The sequence below is a fragment of the Ptychodera flava genome, chromosome 12, assembly GCF_041260155.1.
Source record: "Ptychodera flava strain L36383 chromosome 12, AS_Pfla_20210202, whole genome shotgun sequence".
NCBI classification, from domain to species: domain Eukaryota; kingdom Metazoa; phylum Hemichordata; class Enteropneusta; family Ptychoderidae; genus Ptychodera; species Ptychodera flava.
This window is the reverse complement of record NC_091939.1, coordinates 18,253,023-18,279,483: the sequence shown is the minus strand read 5'-3', so window position 1 is coordinate 18,279,483 and position 26,461 is coordinate 18,253,023. Positions and strand designations below refer to the sequence as shown.

General features: G+C 39.5%; 1 protein-coding gene across 7 annotated transcripts in view; it reads right to left on the bottom strand.

The window, feature by feature from the left end:
- Positions 1 to 26,461, bottom strand: part of LOC139145256 (autism susceptibility gene 2 protein-like) — a 125,266-nt gene that overhangs the window by 40,515 nt on the left and 58,290 nt on the right. For 6 of the 7 annotated variants that reach the window (XM_070716296.1, XM_070716297.1, XM_070716298.1 and 3 more), the window contains 3 exons: positions 24,558 to 24,656; positions 21,721 to 21,756; positions 5,594 to 5,620 (listed from right to left, as the gene is read on the bottom strand). In XM_070716296.1, coding sequence (XP_070572397.1) covers positions 5,594 to 5,620; positions 21,721 to 21,756; positions 24,558 to 24,656 — 162 coding nt within the window. Of the gene's footprint in view, positions 1 to 5,593; positions 5,621 to 21,720; positions 21,757 to 24,557; positions 24,657 to 24,847; positions 24,902 to 26,461 lie in introns of those variants that run through there. The other variant, XM_070716300.1, reaches the window with a different exon arrangement.

The following is a 26,461-nucleotide window of genomic DNA, read 5'->3' as shown; positions in this document are numbered from 1 at the left end:
GTTGTGAGAGGCATCGCGTATCCATACGTGGCTTGACCTTCAGCAGTATCAAAAGTGAAATCTGATGTGAGTGAAGTACTCGGCACTGCAGGACAACATGAAGTATTCCGGATCCTTTTCCCGAAAATAACACTTGTTATAATATGAAAGCCCCCGGTTGGTGCCAAAACCTGTGGAGAAGAAATGACAAACAACCACACAAAAACAAACAAGCCGGTAACCGATGTCAAGTGTTCTGTCCTACACATCCTAACAAAGCTGTACAGACTGTGGTTGCCATCTTAAACATACATGAGCTGTGAAATCCTCAATAGCTCACAAACAACATGTGTTTTCTCACTGTGACAAGGAGTGGTTCTACTTCTACTGCACGGATACTATCCTGCACGGACAGAACCTCATAGGGACATTTTAGCATGCAGGAGTCTTTGACCCCGTCTACATGATATAACGGTACGACCCATAGGGTCATGCATTGCAACTGATCTGTATTTTAAATGTCCTGACTGGGACATTTTTAATAATCGTTTTCTACAGGGTGCATTACTCTGATGTAAACATGGTTTATTTTGGGCTGCTGCGATGGGTGAAACTTTGCAGTCAGATGGCAAAATCATGTTTAACAGTCAGTGTGCACTTTTACCAAAACCTGTACACGCTGGTACAGTAGGAATGTCGGCAGAGAACAAATTTCTCAAAATAGCGTCAGCACATGACTGCTAAAGTTGTTTTCCAAAAATAACAGTGCGCATTTTTATCATGGTACTCAATTAATTCACTGATGTATACCAGCATCTTACCCATGCGTTGCTATTAAGATAGAAAAGTGTGTACACTGCCTGTATTGTATAATTGTTTGTAAATTGCAGGGTTGGTATGGGTATTATAAATTGCCAGTGTAGGTATAGCTTGTTCGTGACGAGATGTTTCATATTTTCCTAGTTGTGAAAGCAAACAATACAGTACTGCTGAACAGCGGGTCCCAGCTTAAGTTCTATGCAAATTGAAACATCTAGCTGACATTTTATCATGATGTCACCATGTATGATGTAGAGACCATGATAGCTAGGTCCCTTATCCCACATCAATCAAAATGGCCGATGGTTGACCGACAAAAATCAAATTGGGGAACTTTGTATTTCATTTATCCTACTTTGATGTATGTTGATATATTCATAATAAAGTCTTTCCCAGGGACTTACAGTCAGCAACCGATATCCAACCTGCAAGATCTTATCAATATTGATACTAATTCACCTAACAGAATTACTCCAAAGTCATTCTAGAATTCCACTCTCCCATCAAGGAAGGTGACACAATTTGCATATTGACAGAACTCACAGCAACTAATTGGACAGCGGCCCCTCTTCGACGGTACTCCACGATTGCTTGAGAATGGCCCTATTTATGATCTTGAGAAGGCCACTTTATGATTGTGATACTTGTTGTGGAACACAAGGTCACTTTTCACAAGGCCACCACGTCAAAAGAGCAAATCCTGAAGCGATGATGATCAGCAAAATTAAAGGGTACATCATCTATGAAAGTGAACTTCAAAGAAAACTGACAAGCCCGCAATTTGCAAATCTTGAATTCTAGCCAGCCGTTTTTGTAAGAAAGCTGCCTGTCACAAACACCCTGCCAGTCACAAGCCAGAAATTAAAGCCCATGTGAACGTGAAGAGTAGTTTCCAAGGCAACCGCTGATGAACCGTGGAAACATGAGCAATCGGGAGCAATGTCAGCTGATGTTCACCGCAAAAGAAACTATCACTTTTCAATCCAACAAATTTACTGGCTTGTCAAGATGTTTGTGCAGAGCTTTCTCTATTTTCTTTCCTGATGCCACACTTCTTGCTGTGATTTTTTGTAATCTTCTTATCCTCTCTTCAATTAATCTTTAATGAACAAGTCTGTTCACAGGAACGATATTCAACCAATATGAGACTTCTGTAAAAGGTTCATGTATAAGCCTGCCAGTATGTTTTTGAGAAAGAGCAGTTGTACACACCCCTTTTAAAATTTGGATTTTCGGACAAATCTCAAAGTTTCAGTTTAATGGGGAATCATCAAATTTGGAAACTCCAATCAGCGTTCAATAGAGACTGAGATATCTGATTCCCACACACCAAGACTTAGACGGCTAAGATGACAGTCCAAGGGCTGAGATTTAAGAAATAAAAAGACATGCGGAAATCTTATCAGCGGTAATCTTTCTCAAGAGAAGAAAACTCGCAACGCTGATGGGTAGAATGACCCTCCCAAGTTGCCTCTGCCTGCAAAAGTCAGCATCATATTCAGGCGCTTGAGATCTGCAAGTGCTTAAAATCTCATCCATTTAAGGAAACTCTTCCCGTGTTTACTCCCGGGCCTGGGTCTGTTTCTGTTTCTATTCATATGGTTTAGCTGGGCAATAGACCATTTCATTAATGCTGCATTCTCCAGGGGGTCTTTCTGTCAGGGGGCTGCACCCTCAATGCATTATGCAGCGTTCTCCTTTCCCGCTGAACTGCTCCAGGACTCAATTTGCATTTAAATAGACAACTTTTTGTCATGTAAACTGTCCCAAAAACTCAGAATCCTCAGAGCGGCAGTTTATCAAAGAGGCTGACAGGCATTTTATTATCTGATCCCCTAAAACGGGAGATAAACACGAAAAAATAAATAAACGATAAATGACCGGAGGTCAGGAGAGTTCATGATCAAAGTTTACGACAGGATTAGTCAGAGCTTTGATTATTTGCCTCTTTGAAATAAATACATCCCACTAATGAATAAGAAAATCTATTACTGCAACGCAGGGTTTTCTACCCGCTGCTTTTTAATACAACAACTTTACGTTCAGGTCAGGTCATTGAGTGGCGACATGAAAGAGGTGACATCAGACATGCATACATTTCCATATATTAATAAATGTCCCCCTCAACATACACAAACATGAAGACTTGTGGTTTTTTGCTGAGACGTTTGCAAACCGTAGGTCTATGCAGAGAGATGACTACATACTAGTCTACTATGTATTTATTCTGTCAAATACTACGGTAGGGCCCATTAAACGAGACATCTCTGTTCCTAGGTTGACCTCAATTCTATCATTGCTTGCGTATGATTGTTTTGGGTTTCTTCAGCTACATAGTATGCTGCTGGATAAAAGTATTAGAATTTGGGCGGCAAAGATGAATATCTTATGGTCATTTGTCTTGAATTGGTCCGATGTTGTGACAAACACACATCATGTACAGCCTTACGACCACACAATTTCTTCAACTTGCATATTCCTACATCATGGCTCACGCCAAAAATATACCTTAACTGCGTTTCTGGTTCTCTGATGCATCAATCTAAAATTATAAATGTCACAGTTTTTTTCTAAAACTGCACCCTCCTGTCTTTTTTTTTGAAATTTTATCACAGATAAGAAACAAATTTCTTCTGCCCCTTAGGTGAAATTCATACGATTACGGCAAACTTTGCCTGTGTAAAGGTGAAACCAACCGGTTAAAAAGAAATGGAGAATCGCATGCAATGTACATGATTAGATTAGATACTGAAAGCCATTCATCAAGCGATGAACACCTTTGCCTTGTACAGAAATCTAACAATGAACCAATGTTAAATGACAACACAAACTCAGTATTCAGTTTGAGTCTCGTGTTTGAACTCCCTTTTTTCCCTTTTTTCGTACTTGGGGGGAAATAAACAAAATAATCTGGGTTCATCTGCTGAGGTCCATTCCATTCTTGTCGATTGGTTTCTACTTAGAAATAGGAGAGGAGGTATATATTACCCACAATGTTATTACACCTGCCACAAAGCCAGCCTTCAAGTGGTCTATTCTCAACAAGGCATGGCAAGCAATGCGCGTCACCGCTGACCACCAGACTATACACGACACAAAATGGGGTTTTGTATGTCAACCATTTCAAAAGGCCCTCTTTTTCTAAAATAACAGGACCTCGAGCGTACCTAGCTTTCCAGTTCACTGCCGCTGTAAGGCAGCCCGTGAACGGTCACTGCACAAGCCGCTTAACACACCAAACAAGACACTTTGCACAGAATGTAGGCAGAACTGTACATACTGACCTGTCATAGCCGCATGCATTTTTTTTTCCTCTTCCAACGCCACCCAAAAAAAAATGTTAACTTTCCTAAGCATCATTGTGGGGATCCTGCCGCACGTGCTGTGACTGCTGACATTCACGCGATATTAGACAACCCGAACAGTCTCCTCCGTTTCTTCCCAAGATCAGCAGTGAGCCTGCTCGATTTTGACATCCCCTCTTTGGAAAGTCCACTCGGCCACGAAATTACTCCGCATAACAGACTACAGCCTGCATTGAGTATCGAGTAGCGCGGCAGCTTTTCTGCCGGCAACATCTCAGCAGTTTGATTTAGGGCCTGCCTAATTCCCTTTCATAGCTAGCTAAAACTGATTAATAGCCACTAGGTTAGATAGTCCCCCTAGGGAGCAACTAGCCTGCATGTTAGGCTGATTACACCAACCTTTCAATATTAACAATTTCCTTGGGCAAAACCTCTGGGATACACTGTGTTTATTTGCGTATACACTGTCTCACTCCTGGCTTAATTCCCTTCTCTTTTCAGCTCAGCCTTTCTTTCCGCCGAGAAAAGCATCCGTAATTAGTGTGATGTTTGTGGACCCCTTTTTACACAGTCAACATTGTAGGCTTATAGAAACTCTAATTGGCTGCTACCTTCACATTGTTGCAGCTACCTATTAAATACATCAACAATGGATCACAGTTACTCACACTGTAAAGATAGACGGTTTGCACAAAGAAAGGCAGCCCCAGTCTATTTGGAAAAGCAAGTCTCTTCATTTGTGGAGAAGCTGTTTGTTATAGGACACTTACACCTATTACTTAACTGGGGAGAGCGCTCAAACATGGCTATCACTTGCGAGCCTTCTCATGAGCTGAAGTTTAATCACGTAGAAAAAACACAACACGGCCTGTGAGAGCCGAATTCTTCCCATTCTCCTGCTGGCTAACATCGCCAAAATTGGTCAGCGTGTACAACCTTGCAAAACACCAAGCCCCTCTAATAATACAGCCCTACATCGAACTCGCTGGATTTGTGACCTTGTTGAAAGATAACAATTTCACTAGGGTCTCTGCGTGGAACCCGAGCACAACGTAAACACACACGTACACACACACACATATACTCTCACACACAGATACACAGAGTGGGTGAAAATGCGTGAAATTCTGAAAAAGGCTCGACTGGGACTCTTTGCTGCTGCTCTGGAAAACTGTGCGAAGCATTTACGAGGGGCATATGTAGACACGATAACACAGCTGTTACACGGCTCTGTTCGACTGGATTTAGTCTTGGATGGAAAGTAATGATGACATCCTAATACAACCGCTCACAGGAAACCACCGCTACAAAGACTACACGGCGGCAGCCACTCGATTCCCACCAAAACTGTCCCTTTTCTGAACGTTTTTACGAGCTGGCCCAGAACAGTAACATTAAGAATATTGGCAGGCACAATTAGAACGCTGTCCAGTGCCCACTAAACATTGTACACGACGGACAATAAAAACAATGGAAAGGGTTGAACTCACCCGGTCCTCTTCACTCTCGCTGTCACACTGAAAATACAATGAGAGAACACTGCTGATTAATATTCATGAGCCTGCACAGCATGATGGGAATGGTAATTTAAATCTAGCTGTTGGCTATAATAATTCAAGCTGATAGCTGCTATAATACAAATTGTCTACACATCCCATGATGGGCATGACCACTCTCGTGAAGGGGAGGATGACTATGCAGCCAGGGTGACACAGCTATCAACAACATTCTGCCGCAACGTCTGTCACAATAAACGGCTGAATCAAATAATGACAGCATAAATTGAATTGGACAGGCACTAAGTAAGATAGAACTTCCTACAAAATATTCAGCACACAATAATAAACACACCTTTTTTTGGAAAATGGACACATTTACATTAATATATCAATATTTCATTCGGACAGAAAGTATGAGTAATGTTTGTGATATTATCTAAACTTGTGACCCTGTCAAAGGCACATTGTAAGAGTTATTTTCCGCAAAAACAAGTGAAACATGCTAATATTTCTCAACAGGCCTCAACACATATACATGCTGCACGTCTCTGCATATCTGTCCAAATAGAGAAAAACACGTCAACTCTCCCGTCAATATCCACTGTTCTTCTGTGATACGACCAGAGAAGCAGAGAGTTGCCAATATGACACATTGAGTCTGTCGTAATCTCTTTTCACAGAAACGGGCATGTTGTTGTTCCAGAATAGCGGCAAATGCGGTCACCCTTTTACAAAATGCGACCAAGTAGCCACCTCAAATCAAATCCGTGTCACCAACTGTCATATTTAATGCAGATTATAGAATAAGCAGCCTTCTGACTGAAATATCACGGTGTTGCTGACATTATAATGCATATTACAAGTACAATAATTTCCATTACTTCATTTGACCTCATGCATTAAATCTTTCAAACCAGCAAAAATTTGCAGACTGGGTTACGTTCTAGCAAAGTAAAATACACTGAAGAGACAGTATTGTTTTTTTTATGCACAAACTTGGACAGGTGACTTGGTAAAATTTGACTTTGACAGTACAGCCATTGAAAGAGCACTGAAACAAACATGATTTCCTTATCTACTGAAACTTTGATGAATTGTTTTTTACATTTTCACAACATTTTTATTATGAAGATAGACAAGGATGAATGGAAAAATGAGTGAATGGAAAAGCATGGAGTGATAAAGAGAAGGATGAGGAGAGAGGGGGGGGAAAGAGAAGGAGGAGGAGAGAGGGGGGCATGGATTGGAGGATGGGTTGATAAAAAGCTCAATACAAGGAAACAGTTGCTATCCTTTAAGCTTGATGATTTTTGTGAATATTTGTGTCTTTTGACCCCGGTTTTTGTCAGTTGTGTATCTTGAATAATGCTAAAGTTTTCTCCACAAGGAACGTCCAACCAAAATGCACAAAAAAATGCCAAAAAAAGTGAAACACGAAACTTTGTCCTCCCACAACGACTGACGGTAATTGGTACTTGGTCTTAAAACATACCCTGCACATTGTCCTGGAAGTTATTGGATCTCATATAGCTTGCAATGCTGGACTGTTGCAATACGGCTTGTAATGCTGGACTGTTGCAATACAGCTTGCAATGCTGGACTGTTGCAATACAGCTTGTAATGCTGGACTGTTGCAATACAGCTTGTAATGCTGGACTGTTGCAATACAGCTTGTAATGCTGGACTGTTGCAATACAGCTTGTAATGCTGGACTGTTGCAATACAGCTTGTAATGCTGGACTGTTGCAAACAGCTTGTAATGCTGGACTGTTGCAGTACAGCTTGTAATGCTGGACTGTTGCAATACAGCTTGTAATGCTGGACTGTTGCAATACAGCTTGTAATGCTGGACTGTTGCAATACAGCTTGCAATGCCGGACTGTTGCAATACAGCTTGTAGTGCTGGACTGTTGCAATACAGCTTGCAATGCTGGACTGTTGCAATACAGCTTGTAATGCTGGACTGTTGCAGTACAGCTTGTAATGCTGGACTGTTGCAGTACAGCTTGTAATGCTGGACTGTTGCAATACAGCTTGTAATGCTGGACTGTTGCAATACAGCTTGTAATGCTGGACTGTTGCAATACAGCTTGTAATGCTGGACTGTTGCAATACAGCTTGTAATGCAAGACTGCTGCAATACAGGTTGTCATGCTGGACTGTTGCAGTACACCTTGGAATGCGGAACTGTTGCAATACAGCTTGCAATGTCGGACTGTTGCAGTACAGGTTGTTATGCTGGACTGTTGCAGTACAGCTTGTAATGCTGGACTGTTGCAATACAGCTTGCAATGCCGGACTGTTGCAATACAGCTTGTAATGCTGGACTGTTGCAATACAGCTTGTAATGCTGGACTGTTGCAATACAGCTTGTTATGCTGGACTGTTGCAGTACAGGTTGTCATGCTGGACTGTTGCAGTACAGTTTGTAAAGCTGGACTGTTGCAATACAGCTTGCAATGCTGGACTGTTGCAATACAGCTTGTAATGCTGGACTGTTGCAATATAGGTTGTAATGCTGGACTGTTGCAGTACACCTTGTAATGCTGGACTGCTGCAATACAGCTTGCAATGCCGGACTGTTGCAATATAGCTTGTAATGCTGGACTGTTGCAATACAGCTTGTAATGCTGGACTGTTGCAATACAGCTTGTAATGCTCGACTGTTGCAGTACAGCTTGTCATGCTGGACTGTTGCAGTACAGCTTTCAACGCTGGGCTGTGTAATCTTGTTTTAATGACATCAGTAAAGTGATGTCCTTGATAGCAATCTACGCCAGTACATCATGTCAACTGATCAACCACTCAGAATGTAAACCAACACAGCCAACAATAACAATGCAGTCCACCAAGATTATAATCAATCTGGGGCTGAAGCTCTCACATATCTCAATAAATTATCATTTGAGATGACAAACATTTTTTTATCCTTGAATAAATTAAACTGACTGGATTCTATTGGTACACTTCAAGGTGGCTTGATATTTATACAAAATACACATTTCTTGAATTTTATTTGCATATCAATCTTTAAGCTTTTAGCTTTGATAAGATTGTTTGAACTATTTAAAAACTGTGATTGACATTATCATTGTATATTTAAATTTTTGAAACTTTACTTCAGATTTGGTTATATTTCAATTCGATTATTCCCGGTTACATTGGATTTTTTCCAGGTTACATTAGGGGATACATCTACACATACTATTATACGAATACTGGTAATATATCTATTTTGGTTTATATGTATTATGTGGTTAGGCCTATGTCACATGAAAACAAACTTTTGGTTTTAAAACTAAATCAAAAGTCATTTATGATATAGGATATTCATTGTACATGAGTAAAATTCATTTCTAAAACTAACTTTACTTTTTCTAATTTAGCCAAGTATGTATTACAATACCTGCCTTTCACTGGAATACTAGCCGACAATATCACATGGAAGGAAAACTAATTCGCTATGAAAGATGCTATCCAGAGTGCTCAACACAAGTGGTTCAGAAAGGTTGGCAAATATGGGGGGTGGGGTGGAAAATGGGAACCGGATATCAGACTACACAGCACACATAGATGTTGATCTTTTAACTGTGGTGGTTTTGCCAACACTTATTGTTATCAATGTTGATTGTGGATCTGTTCAGAGGGAATTGGGGTGAACAGGTTAACCCTTTCACCACCATGGTTTGGCCCAAACCCATTGTTATCAGTGCTGATTGTGGATCTGTTCACAGGGAATTGGGGTGAACAGGTTAACCCTTTCACCACCATGGTTTGGCCCAAACCCATTGTTATCAGTGCTGATTGTGGATCTGTTCACAGGGAATTGGGGTGAACAGGTTAACCCTTTCACCACCATGGTTTGGCCCAAACCCATTGTTATCAGTGCTGATTGTGGATCTGTTCACAGGGAATTGGGGTGAACAGGTTAAAAGTACTACAGGTTATGGCATTGATTGTGCTTGCTGCACTGTACAGCAGACTTGAAATGAAGAAGTCTGAAAGTGGGGATGAGAAAGAGCTGTCGTATGGAATTAGCATTAGTGCGACCATAGACAGAAAAACTACAGGGTCTCTGGTGTGACATGAGATAATTTCAGGCAACTTTAGAAATGGATGCTATGAAGAGTACAGTGCTGAGAAGCAATTGGCCCTCTACATAGCGGCACTTCTTGGCTTGCCAAGCAATAGGTATAGCTTGTAAAACATGTAGTGCCCATGGTGTGGCTTTGGCTATGAAGGATATAAACAGTGTAAGAAACCAACTTCTGGGCAAGTATGTTTAACATTCTTCAAGTTTGCTTAATCAAATTAGTGGTTAAATTTAATCCAATATCATTCCACACGTGTGTTACTGAGTTATGGAATATTACACAGGGAAATATTTCAACGCCTAAGTTTCAAAAAATTACAGAGACTGAGAGCTCATACAATTTGGATAAAATTTTTCATCCCTGCAATTTTTTATATATGATACTGTTTCACTGAGAAAATTCATGAGAGAGTATATAGGCAGCTGTGATATACCGATTTATAGTACAGTGTCAAAGATTCAGTTTTTCTGTAATATCAGTGTACATTTATCATCGATTTAATAGTTTTTTATCTGTCTGCATTTTTCTTCAGCCTCTACTGTGCATTCTCTGGTCCCTTAGTCCTAAAAGCAAACTTCTTTGAACATGGGCCAATGACCGAGAACAGCACATAAAAAATTGTGCATTTATGCCAGAAATTATTTTCGTTTCGAAATTTAATAAAATTCCTGTGAAGTGCCAGCATTGCTCATTCTTTGTACGGCTTGAACACAGCACTGTGAAATCCAAGTGGAAACACATTACACTGAAACCAAATGGAAAATATTCTCTCATAAATGCCTGCAATTTTTTTTTTCCCCTCGTTAGCTGTCAATATTGATGATATGTCACAGAGAGTCGTGGACAGCAAAAGAGCTGCTGTTGGACATGAATTGATACTCACAGATGGATATGCTGTTACCTTATGACACACAGAGAGAGAAGACATAATTATTCTTGGCACTTGACATCCGCCACTCATGTATAATGATTGCACCTTGTCTGTTAAACTGATGAATCAAGTGTCTTATGTGGCAATGCTAACAACTGCATCCGACACCATACAAGTACACACACAAATCATCTTCACACTGTATTACATTTCAAAATATCCAATTTGTCCTTTGTTAACGCTCTACACTCTAAATGAAAAACAACAAACATGCAATTTTTATTTTCAGGCCTTCAAAATTCACCACTTTATTTAGTTAAAACTTTGATGTCAGAAGAAATTTTTTTCATCGGTCGACAGGGTGCTTGTGGACCTGTCGGTCATATCCTCATACATGTAACATAAAAAAGATGAAGCAAGTTATATTTATGGATGACGGACGCTAACAGCTATTTTTGGCTGGAATGGATCCATGGAACATTTCATATCTCATTCAAAGACCAGCAAATTCAAAGGAACAAATGAACTTATGAATATGATTTTAGCACTGTGGGACTTTTAGTGTACAAAACCATAGCATAGCCTATAGTGCCGTGGAATTGTATGCTGTCCCCCCTCGTGCCCCCCCCTCTCCTTTTGCATGGTGTTTAACCCGTTCCTCAGTACTAAACTTTGGTTTAACCCTTATTGTTGAAATTGTACAGTCCAGTCCTGTCACCACGGAAATGATTAGCAAAAGGTGAATAAATACTGTCTGTGGACAACTGGCAAAACATCTGATAGAACTTTGTAATTGAATAAGCAGTTTGCACATTCAGGAGAGAGATACAAATGAGGGAACACAGATGGAAGCTGTTGCTTAGGTGCGTGTATTTATGGAAAAACTAGCTAAAGCTGGATGCATTGAAGGACAGAGTGGTGGCCGTTGCAGTTAAATGTTATTGGATAATGGTAGTTGTGGTGTAAAAGCTCATTGCTGGTCATGCCGTTGTCGGAGTGCTCAGTAATGTATCCTTCACTTGCTCTGTCAGGCAAACAGTCCCATGTGGCAGATGCTGGGTTCTGCTGAATAAGCGGCCACAGATTTCTCAAAGAGCTTTTGTCTAATACACTGGGCAGCATCAGGGTAGAGTACTTTCTATCAGTACAGCACATGTTCAACAGATTTATCACAAAATCTGGCCAAAACTTTCATGAAGTAAGTAATCATCACTCATGAAAAATCAAAGTGCATGGAAGACCAAAAAATAACACAGCATAAAGGAATGTCTATTTGTAAAAATGTTTGCCGAGTCACACACATGGGGTAGCAATAACAGCACAGGGCACAGGGAGTCGCTGAGCAAACTATTGGACATGAGGGTAGCACTTCATTCCACTGTAGGGACCCACAAAAGAAGACAGTTATATCATGTAACTTTTATTTAGAATGATGGCTGTTTATGTTTTGCAGAACTCCGAGAGGCATGTGTCAGTGAAATTGAGAATCATTTCCCAATCAGAGATTTGTTTCTGCCTTCATGGAGCAGTTTCATTCATTTTTCATCATACACACGACAAACACCTGGGATACGCGCACTGAAAAGCTAAAATCATTTTTGCTGGAGGGTTGGACGCCATGGTTATTATGGCCCCCGATGTCAAATCATCAAGCAGTCCCTGCAGACAAAACCGAGAAAAATGGATTACCTCACTCCACGTTATCAAGTTAAATCAATTCTGACGACAAAACCCCTGACGGAAGACTCGCGATTGCGCACACCTGGAAGGACCTGGCCATCTTCACATGTCTGCTCACCTCTTCCCAAGTTGATATTTCAGAGTAGTTTAAAGTAATTAAGGTTTACGGACCTTTACAACCTACAAGAAGCAACAATCTCAGCTGGAGTCATCACACTGCTACCTACCATTTCACCTAGGTCTTCTAGCGAGCTAATTGGATTGTAACTTGTACCATTTTCTAACGACCCGTTTTAAGGTCATTAGGCAGTACGATTGCTTCGCTGATTACTTGGCCATTAAAGGGATTTGTATTGCAATCAGGACAATAACAAGCCGACTTAAAAAGCTATCAACAGACCTATCAACCCTTACTACCACACTAAACCTTAATACACTCAATTACAGCAAAAACATTGAACACATAAAACCATCTCTTCATCCGGTTGCCATGGCGATGGGCGTTGCCATGGCGACTGCCCATTTCTCTTGGGCATCTTCGTGGTATCATGCAATTATCTTAAGGTGAAATGATCAACAATATCCAAACTCTGGCCCGATAATTGATTCTCGTTACCTGCCCTTCCGAATCGTGGCGATTTCACCGCCAAGGCACATACCCTCTCCGCGCCATTTAGAGTGTGAAGCTAACCGTGAAAATAATGGCAGTTTTAGGCATTTCACAGGCATCTTTCAGCACACACCTGCATCACCTCTAATACCGGGGCAATAAGTTGACACCGGCAAATTACTTCTGACAACTCTTTTCCTGATTTTGCCGAAGCATACAGCATTCCGTAATGACCAATCAATTCGCCTACAAACACACAATGCCTCGCGATAGCGTTCTAACTGGTCTCCCCTGAAACTTTCAACGGGTGACTACATGCGTGAGAGTGAGGCTAGGCACCGTCTCTTTCATAATCACCAACAGACACTCAGGAATGCCAATCCCTCATCAACCTTTGAGTCTGCTGCAAAGAAAATACTCTGGAAAAAGTACAAGCAGGATGTCATCAGTGACCTTACATCAGTGATGTAGCATTGTGAACCACTGAGCATTTTCCTCCTGAAATTTTCCCTGGGGTGAATCTTTTGGAAAATGCACCAATGGAAAATGATTTTTAAAATCTGCAGTATCATTCAGAACGGACATGTGACATCCTTCATATGAAATACAGAAAAGTGGCGCACAATTCTGGCAAAATAACAGCCAAATATAAGATGGGTAATGCGAGGCAGTGTGTATCGGTGTTACTACGAACTGAAACTCAAGACTTCAAAAAGTTTGCGATATTAGTACAGTCTGAGAACTGTAATCCATCCAACACCCAATTGTAAATTATGGGTAAAAGCTCACTTTGTAATATCATACACTGTGACAAGATACACCAAACATATCTATCATTTCTGCCGGCTGGCTGTCCCATAACACAATAATCAAAATGAATGCTTGCATAAATCAAAGTTAATAATAAAATAAAATTTTTAGCAGCATCTGATCATAAGTATATATACATTCATGATTGGTGAGAGAGATTAATCACTGATGCCACAACCACCGATGAACAAGTTCTGTAAGTAATGCAAAGATAATGAAGCTGTGATACCCGAAGCCATGTAATCTGTTGGACATAGGCGCCTAAAACATAATTACATCACGCAGATTGTTACTATTGAAAATGGCGGATTTGTCCTCCCAGAAGTTCGACAGTCGAATTTTCAAAATCTGATGTCAACCGTACAGCAGTCAAATCAGTTTTTAAAAGCTTAGCATGCACAGAACATATTCAGCAGCAATTTCTTTTAATGCCGTTTCAAAACCCAAAATATGAAATACGATTTACGACAAAGCTGAGTAGACAAGCAAACAGTCAGAACAACTGTTTTCAGTGTTTTTTAGATTGCACACAAAGTTGGATCAATAAAGAGAGCATTTGCATCAGATGTTCTTGTCGAAACTACAGATTAAAGTATTTATATTTCACCATAAAAATAATATTGCAAATGTTTCCCCCCCGAGTATAAATCAAACAGAAACAAGTTGCCAATCTTAGTACCACGGCAAAATCTGTTTTTGGTGCACTGATCTACAAACATAGCAAGTCAACAGAAAATCAGACAACGCAAAATGAAAAAGCTCATTGTGTTTACCGTACCTGGTAGCAGATTTTAATCCCTGTAATCAAATCTTACAAGATAATACATTTTGATTTTTCCTTCAAATGTAGGCGAGTATAGCCAAAATATATTTCGTTCGGGATGTTACAGGGTAAAGAGCTAGAATGCAAGGTAACTTAATCTATCAAGAGACCAGTTTCGCTATCCGAATGTTAAACCAAGCCTGACCTTTGACCCACCCATCTCAATGCTGAATCAAATCATCTGCAATAGAAACCAAACTTGTTTCACTATCATTGTAGGTTTTGAGGTTCCAGTGAGTGAAACAAAGAAGCAATGACTGTCATGGACCGTGATTCATTCTGCCTCGCTGTTCTCTTTCAACATTGATTAGATTAAATCAATACTTTTGATAAGTCTGCCATCAAACGGTAAAAAAGGATCTCTTTATCAATTTGTGTTATCTCAAATTGTTTTAATTATGCATGAGTGCACAAGAGGAAATCAGATGTCTTTGGGCAGTGATAAACTTGGTTTTTGTCTTTTGCAAAAGTGAAGACATAATTCAGAGTGTCAATTCATTAAAACACACTACTTTACTTACAAACTATTGTAAATGATTTGATTTGAATATTCAATATGTGTTCACGACAATGCTTAATATACGACTTTATGATTTATTTGCCTTTTTAGTTTTGCTATTTTCATTATGGCAGCCTATCTAAAATAGTATATTAAACAATTTCATTGACTGAAAGAGTCGTTTCAGCATGATTTCACGCAGATGAGCCAATCACACGTTGCAAAGATTTGAACAGGCAATCACAAGATATGTATTCAAATAAACATGCTAATGGGTTCGCAGTAAAATCTGCGTTAATTACAGGTATGCTTAGGTGGCATTTAAAATACATAAATTAACATGGCCATGAGTTCATTTCAAAATTTGTGATATCTATATGTTCATGATGGTATGGATAGATTAAAAGTTTGAACTGCTTATAGAGAAATATAAATGTAAATATAAATGTAAATGTAAGAATGTAAGTTATAAGAAATTCTTGTTTTCTGAACATCTACTTTGTCAGTTTTATTCTTCAAAGTGTGTGAAAATAGCAAAGAACAACACTTCTTTAAGTTTCAAGGTATGGTGTTGTGTCTCTGCTTCAAGCAGAATTGCCAAATCAAAAATACCTGAGATCAGAATGTGGTTCTACAGTTTCAAGCTGTCCAGGGTTTCTTTAACTAGGGGAGTCATGGCATCAACATGCCGCTTCACTGCATGCAATCCCATACACAAAGCTGGGCTAGCTGGATTCACGCTAAAGGATGGTACACAGCACATCCCGGTCATGTTGTCAATTTCTGTGGTGAAATGTACAAACCTTACCACCTTCATGACATTTCCCAACAATGCAAGATATCAGTCCTAGATTTGAATTCCTGTGTTGGCAAACAGATCAGAAGCATGGTGCACACAGGTGGCATTAAATAGAAAACGACTGTTAACCTTGCAAATATCTTCATATTTGTTTTAGAAACTGGTGCATTTCGTCCCTCTTCATGCCCCTGAAGTACACTGAACTTGAAATATTGAGTATTAGCCTTGCAAACTCAGTGTGTACAATATGCCATGATTCTAGTCTGGATTTGAAATTCAGTTGTCATCAACAACGCTGGAAATAACATACAAATTGGCTGTGTTGACAAGATGAAAAGAAGGCACTTTGCGACGACACCAGGAGGAGAAAAATATCACCATTTCTACAAATGTTACAAAAAATACTAGAAAGTGTGTCAAAAAGTTACAGTTTGAGAATATTGAAAACGTTCTTTCACCTTAAACAGTGTATTGTGAGCATTGTCCACTGAAATTGACAACTGTTGAACCAAAACTACGCTGAATCATCCAAACATGAAATATTCATATCCATCATTTCTTGAAGGATCATCCGAAACCAAGAAACACTGCGATATGTATTATTAAATACCTCCTGATTGATAAACTCGTTATCTTGACGGAGGCACATTTGGTCAAATGCAACCTAAATAGTCTCCTCAAAGTGGAAATTAATTTTTCAGCCAAGCGGTTTGTTTACACACCTTAAAAGAAATTGCCACATCACATGCACAAACACTACTTATGCTCTACTCCATACCTTATGAAGAGCTGATTAGCAACACCACAACATTACTCATTTGTAGTGGTGAAATCCTAAGTTGCCAGCGTGTTCCATCAAAGTCTACAACTGTGACAGAAGGCCACTTGGCGGGTTAAAAGAGTTGTGAGAAAATCAGAAATGTTTGGGTATGTCTCTGTTTGGTAGGTGACACTGACATCAAAATACTGAACACGCGTCAAAAATCCAAATGTTCTAGGTATGACAGGCTGCAATTTTCCAGGGAGAACTTGATTATTGTCACCAAATAAACACGGATTTGTTTGAGACTGAATCAACATGGCAATCTAAATGAAACGTGAACAAAATTTGCTTGTTTAACAATTTTTTTTAGTTCAGACATTGAGCCACTGCATTCTTGTATGCAAAGTACTAAAAAGGGCTGTTGTACACCAATTTGAAATGAGATCTGAGTATGCCTGTTCCACTTTATAGTCCACTAAGCATAGTCTTTATAAGGGCCAGTACTTGCTACTTTTAATGATTTTTTTTTTTCACTATTTTTGTTTTTGCATATCAATTGCAAGTTCTTGTTGTACTCCCCAAAGCATGTTGAAACAGCCACTATTTAGCTTGTCCACACAGTGTCAATAAGTGTACAATACAGTGTTATTATTTACATTTGAATTACAGTCAACAGAATTTACTCGTCACCAATAACAATGCAGTCTACACATGTACAGGCTGAGTTGACAAGCTGAATACTGTGTATTTGAACATGCTTCTGGGAGTAGAACAAGAAACTGTAGTTGACAGTAAAAATACAAATCCAGAAAAAGTCTTCAGACTTGACAGCTACTAGCCTAATTTTGCAACATCAGAACCAGCAGGGTTACTGGGAGAAAACTTTCACCCTCCCGAGAGAGAACACCCCTCTGAGAATTTACACATGGAGAGTTCCTAAATTGCCCAATAACTGGAAATAGGATATAAGAAATTACATTACCCACAATAAACAATGATCTTTTTACTGCTTGTATTTTGTCTCGTTATTTTTGAATGCATTAAAAAGCTATTCACTACATTAGAAAAAAAACAAGCACCACTTTTTATTTAATCTGTTGTTTTCAAGGTTCATTCTGCTGTATCTGAATGATGATTGATCCATCTTATGGGATTTGGTGTTTTTGTGTGTGTGTGGTTATTTTTGAAGACACAGAAGGAGAAAAAAAAAATGAGGAAGAGTTTCAAACATTGGAGTTTGAATAGTTAGATTCTGGCACAATGTTGTATATCAGACTACGATCAGAAGCTCACGGGGTTACAACCTTTCATAAATACCAGATAATACAGTTTCAGAAACTGAATCTCATCACCGCGCCACATTCTGATTCCCCATCGCCTGACCTTCCACAGAGATCATTTTATCAGCACGCTTGCCACCCATAAATGCAATTACTCAAACTTCAATAGAATCAATTTTTTTTTCCCTTTCTTCTCTCTCTTTCTGGTGACTACAGAATGACACCCACAGAATTTGCCTATTTTTGCTCTTTGATGTCAGAGAAAAAATGGAAAAATAATGCAGATGACACATTCTGATCATAAAAAATATATTTTCATATTGTTCTTATAAAAATATGAATTTTTTTTCATTACATTATTGCCTCCGTAACTGGAATATAAAAGAGGTATGATTTATTACCATATAAATTATCTTACCATCTATTAAAAAGATAACTGCTCATTTACAATCCTTCTAAATGAAAAGCCACTAAATTACAATAAAGAATTCTGGGTTCTGGCAAATCGTGGAGGCAGGCAGCCGAAGGAAACAATATCACATTTCTCTCTATAGTTTTCTTCTCTCTGACACGTATTTCTATAGATTTACAGGTCCCGGCAAATGTCAACTAACTGTCATTTCTCGCAATTTTATATAATCAATATTTCATGAGGTGCCTATGTATGACAGCCGCTGATTTCCCCTTTTATCAGCTGCCCAATCGGCGCCCATCGCACACCGCCGTAGATAACCACCGACTATTGTCTTTGTACAGCCGACTACATGCAATTTCCTCTGACAATTCTATAGGAAATCACAGCCAGGCAAAATGGACCAACCTTGGTGGCTTATACAAAGGCAAGACTAATGCTACAGTGATTACCCCTCTCTTTTATTATTCTCAGCCACGGCTTTTCCACTGGGGGCCCACCTTTCCTGTTGCTGGAGCTAAGTCAGGGGGAAAAAAAACATTATCTTTCATCATCACATCAAAACCGCTAACATGCATCAACTATTTTCATGGTCTCTTTTTTTTTTTCAAAACAAGACAAATCCATCATTGCAACTAACCAGCCAGGAAAAACGGGACAAATTTCCATAAACAGTTACTATGGCAACACAGCAATAGCCCGAATCTTCCTAAATAGACTCGGAAGACTATCAGTCATCGAGAAATTTTAATGCGGTTTTTCGGCAGTCTCATGCAGTCATCGATATATTAAATCGTTTCGATTGCTTTCATTTCCTTTGTTGGGGCAGTAATTTACATCACCACAGAATGGACTGAAGAACAATCGCCAACATTCGATACCCTTTCAAACATCAATTTCCAACACAGAGCGAATTAAAGTCACGGTAAACATTCAGTCCCAGGTTGTTAACTGAGTTCTTTGATCAAACCAAAGAAGCTCTGTAATTTTATCTGGAATGATGAGACCCATCAAAATAGAATGGTACATAGAGGCCACTATAGTTTTATTAGCTATCTTGCACAATGCATCAATCTATATAACTGTACAAACGTCAACCTGTCAACAACGCGTGTGACACGCTACAAAAGACTCAACATCCATTTCATACACTTTCATCAATTATTCTTGGATTTTCTCTTTTATCACACATCCAACGTTTTCGTTAATTTTTTTCTTAATACCTCTTTTATCAGTAGACTTCCCATGTTAAACAAGTGCAGCTCTCATTATTGCTTTTAAGACATTTCCACTTGCTGGGTTTTTTCCTCCTCTGCCCGTAGACTACATCGTGTTCATCATCGCTGCAATTATGAGTGTTTAATCACTTCAATTGCTGTGCTAACAAATGTCAGAACCACCAGCGCTAGAAGACCATCACAGCTCGTATCATATTCTGACCAGACCAAACACAAAACCTCAATTTTCAATTGACATTGCCGTCTGCTACGTTTACCAAAAGCCTTTCTGCAGAAGGTGCCGAATTTGATCGGCGCTAAAATGGAGCCCACTTCGGCGGCTCAATACAACACCCGCAACTCATCTGACACAATAGAGCCTTGCCTGGCCGAAAAAAAAAAATCCTTTTTGAGCTGAGAAAAGCAAACTTTGCAATCTGTAGGGAGTAAGATTTCAATTCTTTCTCTGAGAAGCAAATCATTTTGATTTGTACACTCGGTACCATCTGCTGTTTTTAGACTGAAACATTGTGCCTTTAAGGTGTGAAGGGCAAATACACGCACACACGCCACAGTGAAAGAGTTCAGCAACCACATTTCTGGCACAATCATATGAAATCGTCCCTTTCTTTCTGATTCTAAGCGACAAACTTTACCACATGAATAATTCCAATGCGGTTTAAACCATGTCTCCACGCCAATGAGGTTTTCATACTCCACACTCCTGCCTTTTATTAAATTGGAATTTTTAACTTTTAAATGGAGGTTAAACGGGTTACCAATACAAGTACATTGGAGAATTGACACATGGTGGCACCTTACCAGCTTTCAATTTTTCCCCCTTTCAAATTTACATTAGGCGGACTTAGTCAAACATTAGTCCAGACTTGTAGTGTTCCCTTGCAATCAACATGAGATCTAGTAATAAATATATCTAACTGCTCGTAAACTGTAATTGACCAATAGTGTAATGCTTATTATTTTCAATCAGCTTTTAACCACGATTTCTCATAAAACCCAACCTCAACATATTAAGCTATAAAGTTACAGCACGGTTGAATTAAATTTGGTTTCTGTGCAAGATATTATGGGAAAATCAATTTTAGCCTGCTGTCCAAATGGCTTCATTCTGAAATGGGAATTTTATGTGACACAGGTTAGAGTTGAGCCAGCAATCACCCACCAGTCACAAACCTCTGACCTTGTATCAGCTATCAAAACATTCGGAGTCAGTTGATTTGCATTAAACAGGCAAAGAAAGAATTGCTTAATCAAAGACTGGCCTCCTGCCTAGACAATGATGGCAGTATGTGCATGGGGAGGGGGGAGGGGAGAGAAAGAGGGATACAGAAATGGACAGAAGGAGGAGAGAAACCTAGATGTAAATTTGCTTTGCGAACGAACGACATCTGGTGCACTGATTTCAATCGCAGTCCTTACTCAAACATAGACGTCAAACAGATGTATTCTTTCGGGTTTGTACTTTTCTGTTGTCTGTTACAAATTGTTGAGATGAACTCATTCACCTCTCCTCTGAGCATAGCATGTATTTGTCCATCAAACTGAAAAAAACCTGACATATGGTACAAATACAGCAGTGAGGGAGGGATGCGAGACAAGCAGATGGGTTTATACGGGAGATGTGGTGTTAAAACTTTGCATTTCATGGGAAAATTTCAGCGATTCAGAGTTAGTGATCGAATTTTCTTGTACTTTGTTGCCAGGTCTAATAAGTGAGAAGGATGTGGTTTTCAAATTTAGTGCTGTGTCACTCTGGGCTCCAACATACACCACTCCCACCACATGGACGACATTCGTACAGACAGAAAAAAAATATCAAGAAAAGGAGCCTGCCATGACAGCTTAAGAGTCGTAGAAACACTACAAACTGAATTGGCAATGAGGCCTGACTAAAATGTTGTTGACAGCTGCTGAAAGGCATAATCAGCAGACAACAAATTGTGAGATTAGGGTACATTTAACACTTTACGATAGCTGAAAAATCACTCACATTAGCACAGCCACACAGCCACTGCAAACGGGAAACAGGTGGGGGAAAAAAGCGCAATTACGCAAATCGACGACTGCTGCACAACAGTCCTTATTCCCCCTTGCCTTTCTATTTTTTCCAAGAGTGAACGACCAAAATCAGGATTCATTTAAGTAGAAACGATGACAGGTAACATCCAAAATGCAAATTTCCATGGAAACGAAACAGACTACGTATTATTTGTAAAATGACGGAAATTCTGTTACTTACTATATATCCTTTGCCAGAGCTGGTGTGGGAACTTGCCTGGAAAAGAGAAAAAACGAGGAGAGAGAGGAAGAAAGGAAATGGTGAGATTGATTGCTTTGAAACCGCGCACCGTTATAGCGGAGGCCGCGTCACTCGATATCTGTGCCAATCATAAAATATCAATATTCTGGAGCAGCAGCTACCTTCATGAGACTGCCGTTGTTTAACATATATCCATCAAGAGGTCACTCCTAGCATGCTCCGCCGCGACAAAGTAACCGGAAGCAGCCCGGGTTTTACACCACAGATATAATCGCACCACAGCTACAGTACAAAATACTGCATCCCTGGTTAAAAAAAAAAAACGCTGCGTCGTGCTTTGATTGCAGCTGCGGATTGTTTCAGTATGGAAATTGCTGCACTCCCCCTGACCGAAAAAAAAAAACCAGCCACGAAACAAACCACCCCAATTATCATAATCATCTCAGCCATGAAATTAAAACATCAATAAACAAAAGAAATTATTGGCACCCGCCATTGTGCCGGGTAAGGTTTAATCGCCGTGTACGTGTGAACGCACAGAAATCGAGTTAAATTGAAGTAATAGCCCTACACTGTTTCTGCTTATTAAACTGCTGGGCTTGTTAATGTAGAATTCACTCATTGCAGCCTACACTGCTGTTATTGGACTTTGATTACATTTCCAGAAAATGGCGTGACAGGATTGATTGGGGGAGCTGCCATATTATGCTTTTCTCCAAGATCTTTTGTGAGGTGGTAACAAGGCAATTTGTCAGCAATCCTAGTCAACCTTAGCTTTGAAAGATAACCCTTTTCCACGTTAATTGTTAATAAAACGCCGTAATATATAGATATTAACATTATTTACATTTTCCATTGGAAATCAATAAAAGCCACACAATGAGTTTAATCATGTCCATTTTCCATCTTTTTATTGAGTTGGACAGGAAATGGGATTCACTGGGGGATTACTATTTACATAATAGTTGCTATTTAGTTCTGATTTTCATGACACATCAGAGCCGTCTGTTTCCATGGCAACCAATCAAAATAATCAATTCGGGCCCATCAGGCTGTGAATATGTCAGAAAATCACAGCCAGTGATCAGAAGCCTTACAACCTTATCTCTTTTCATTCGGGGGCCATTAATATTCCGGTCTATTCACGGGCTGTCATTTTTCACTTTTGCTCGCTCTATGTCATCAGTTTTGTATGTGTGTGTCTATGCATGTCTGAGGGGAAAAAAAAGAAAGCCCTGAATCAAGCGGAAGATGGAGCAGGAACAAAAACACAAGAAAGAGAACTCGCAGATCCTCTTTTGTTGAGCTGTCATTTCCTGAGAGTTGCGACATGAAATATTTACAAATCTAATAAGGGTCAATCTCGTAGGATTTTCTGATACAATGGCAAAGCTAATGCAATCTATCTTGCTCAATAGACCCATTAATTTTTGAATTCATAATTTCATAAATTTTTTTTAGAACAGACACACAGGAGCGATGTGGTAAAAAAAAACCCACTAACAACAGAAATCACAACAAACACATCAGCTAAATGTGGCTAGAATTGCATCTGAAAAACACTCCAAACTTTGCACGACAATCAATCTTGACAAATGAATATTAAATGTGAACACAAAATAACACATTAATAATTGAGAATGGCGGGTTTGGGACTCGGCAACTGATCTCAAAGGGGTGGCTTTCATCTGTGACATGGAAGTCTTTTTTTTCCATTGCCCTCTATCACGACACCCCAATACCCACTTATGCATTAAAAATCTGCACGTTTTAAATGGAACCCATTTTAGATACAGCAATTTAAGTGAAATGTGGATATAAAAATATATAAAATGTGTGCCCTAGAGACACACACACATATACTTGAAACAAAATACAATCAACACTTGCGAGTACAGACACCTGTATGCTGGTATTTTTCTAAATATACGACACTAACCAGCATTCACCTCGCTCGATAGCTCACTCGGCATCAACCACACCGACAATTAACACAGCCGCCAACCCCCTGACCCACAGTTAATTTGTATCGATTTTCTAAACATCATTCCTAGGTAAGCGAAGCTTTTTTTTTTTATACTCCAATGCAAAGAGTAGAAAAGATTTTCAACGAGTGACTCAGTGGAAAAACACACCAACGCTTAAAACTGTTTGATGAATTCAAAACCAATGAAGTATAAACTCCACTGGGAGCTTAGGCTGTTGCCACAGATGAAGGATTGGCTCCCATGTGAATTCTCCAGGAATTCAGGGTGTTGCTAAAGCCCACCAACCTCTTCACACTTGGTTGTTCTGTTCTGAACTGAAGAGCGTACCTTACCTGTCTTATATAAACAATACTTCATTTTTGTCCCCTTCTTTTAAAGAAAAGCACTGATGTAGGCTTGACTGACGGAGTAAAGGGTGTTTCAGTGTTGTCAGATCTTTGGTCAATATCAAAACTGACGAAATTTTTCCAAAGCTATGTGGCAACTTGAGAACAGAGGGACTGTGATATCACTTGGCATTTACACAACACATACACATACATACACATACAAACATAACAACACACATAAACATACGCACACTGTAGATATATTAAAAGGGTGACATAATTATCACATCAAAGTTGAAACCTCCTACAATGAATACCCCACCGGATGAGCCCTTTTTGAAGAAATAACACCACCACCACCCACCATCTCTACCCCATGAGAGATAACACCATTTCTTCCACGGAGACCCTGCCCACCAGTAGCTATGCACACTGAGTCACACTCTCAACAGATTAAGTATATCGATGATAGATAAAATCAACAGGGGGAAAAACTTACATCACTCAGGCGTTCCCTTGAACTGCTTCTGACACCGTTGGTTTCTTGAGGTCTTGTGTTTTCGTCACTTGTGCATTTGCCGCTGTGAGGGGATCTTGTCTGCAAGACAATGAATAGAACGGCAACTTAAATAGATGCAACCTTCAATGCAATTTTCTTTTCTTTTTTTCCCCTACAGAAAATAATGGCAACAACCATCTCTGTTTTCACTTTCAATCAGCATTCCTTACAAATTTGTTCGCATCTGCTCAATCAGAGACAAAGGTGCCAAGTCAATGGTAAACAAATACCCTATTTTCCACCAGTAATACTGATAATCCGGGAGACATTCAGTCTTTAACAGAATCTCTTATGAAACGACAATTTGGGAAAGGGCCATTGTGGCATTTCAACGGCTTTTGAAATCCCTCCTTCTCAGCTATTTCCCTGATCAGCCAAAGCGTACGGTTCCTTTGACGTTCACGCAGCATTGCACACGGAAGCCGATGGGGCTGAAGTCATTGTCCCGGTGTGATTAAAGTGCCGTGCTGTGAGGTTTCCACATTATCTACCCCCCAAGCACATTTCTCTGCACAGATCTCATTGCCGATGTACGTGTTGACCTCTGCCTGCCCCTCCTTCCCCCCTAAAAATCTCGCATTTTTTCTCTCTCGTAAAAATTTACATAATTCAAAAAGTATCATTGTATCTCAAACTTCAGAAACAAAAGACGAGCTGAACTCTAATTGATGAGGGATTACACAGGGAATCTAGCCGAGAATGTTTTAATTGAAGTAATACTCCTGACGTAATATATGTATAGTATTACTGTGCCCATATTACGCCCACCTTTCTCTCTGTAATGAAACAGGTGACGAGCTATTGTAATTTTCAAACAAAGAAACGCTTCTAAAAATGTCAATTTGCTATAAAACAGATTTAGAACAGTAAAGAGGAGGGGTTAAAAACCATGACAATTTTTTTAATATTCTTCTCCTAAATCATTTGTGGAAAACGACGAGTTTTAATATCAGAAATGTAGACTGTTTTTTATCCATTTCCCTGTGTGCGGGTCTAACTACCCTATCAAAACAACTGGGATGTGCCCAATTCTGGTAGGGTAAGCCGATTAAAATCGTTTAGCACCAGAAAACTAAGCGCCACCATAAGTTAACTGGTCAACTTTCTTTTGTTTGAGCTCTTGTTTGACCGGTATTCACTCTCGCTGAATGGGTGTGCAAGTGACTGTGCCATGATGTTGCTTTCAAGGATATGCTATGACCTGTTTGGAGGTCGTGAAAAATTTATGATGAGGAACCTCCATCATGTGCACGGCAAATGCGATAATCTCAGTTTACATATTAACATACACATATCAAATATTACCATTTTAATTTTGCAACGAAACAAATATCCACTCATGAGAGTTATGAGATGCAGTCAACACAAGGGGGTACAGAAAAAAGGCAGTCTGCAGCTACTATTTTATGCAATATGCGATAAATATGTTACCATCACATTTATTTAGATTGGACTCCTCTGGAATGGAGACACCAAGGGGAAAAACAAACAGCAAATAAAACCACATCACTTTCACCTTATTGCAGAAAACCAACATACATCACAGGTCCTATCAAGACTTGAGCTGTAAACCATAGATATGAAAATTTCAGATTTCTAAACGATATCACCAAATATAACTTCTTCAAATATGGCAAATTATCGCAACCAAATCTTCATTCCATATGTGACACCCTAGAAGCAGGTTACTTTGTGACCGAGTTTCCGCCGCTAAACGCCTGGCAATGTATCAAACTTTGGCTTTGGCCAGAGTCCCATGATGTTGCAACACAGCAGCAATGTTGCCGTCCCTTCCGCGCTTAAATAGCAAACATTGTGGGGTTTTTTAATACGTGTAATTGTCA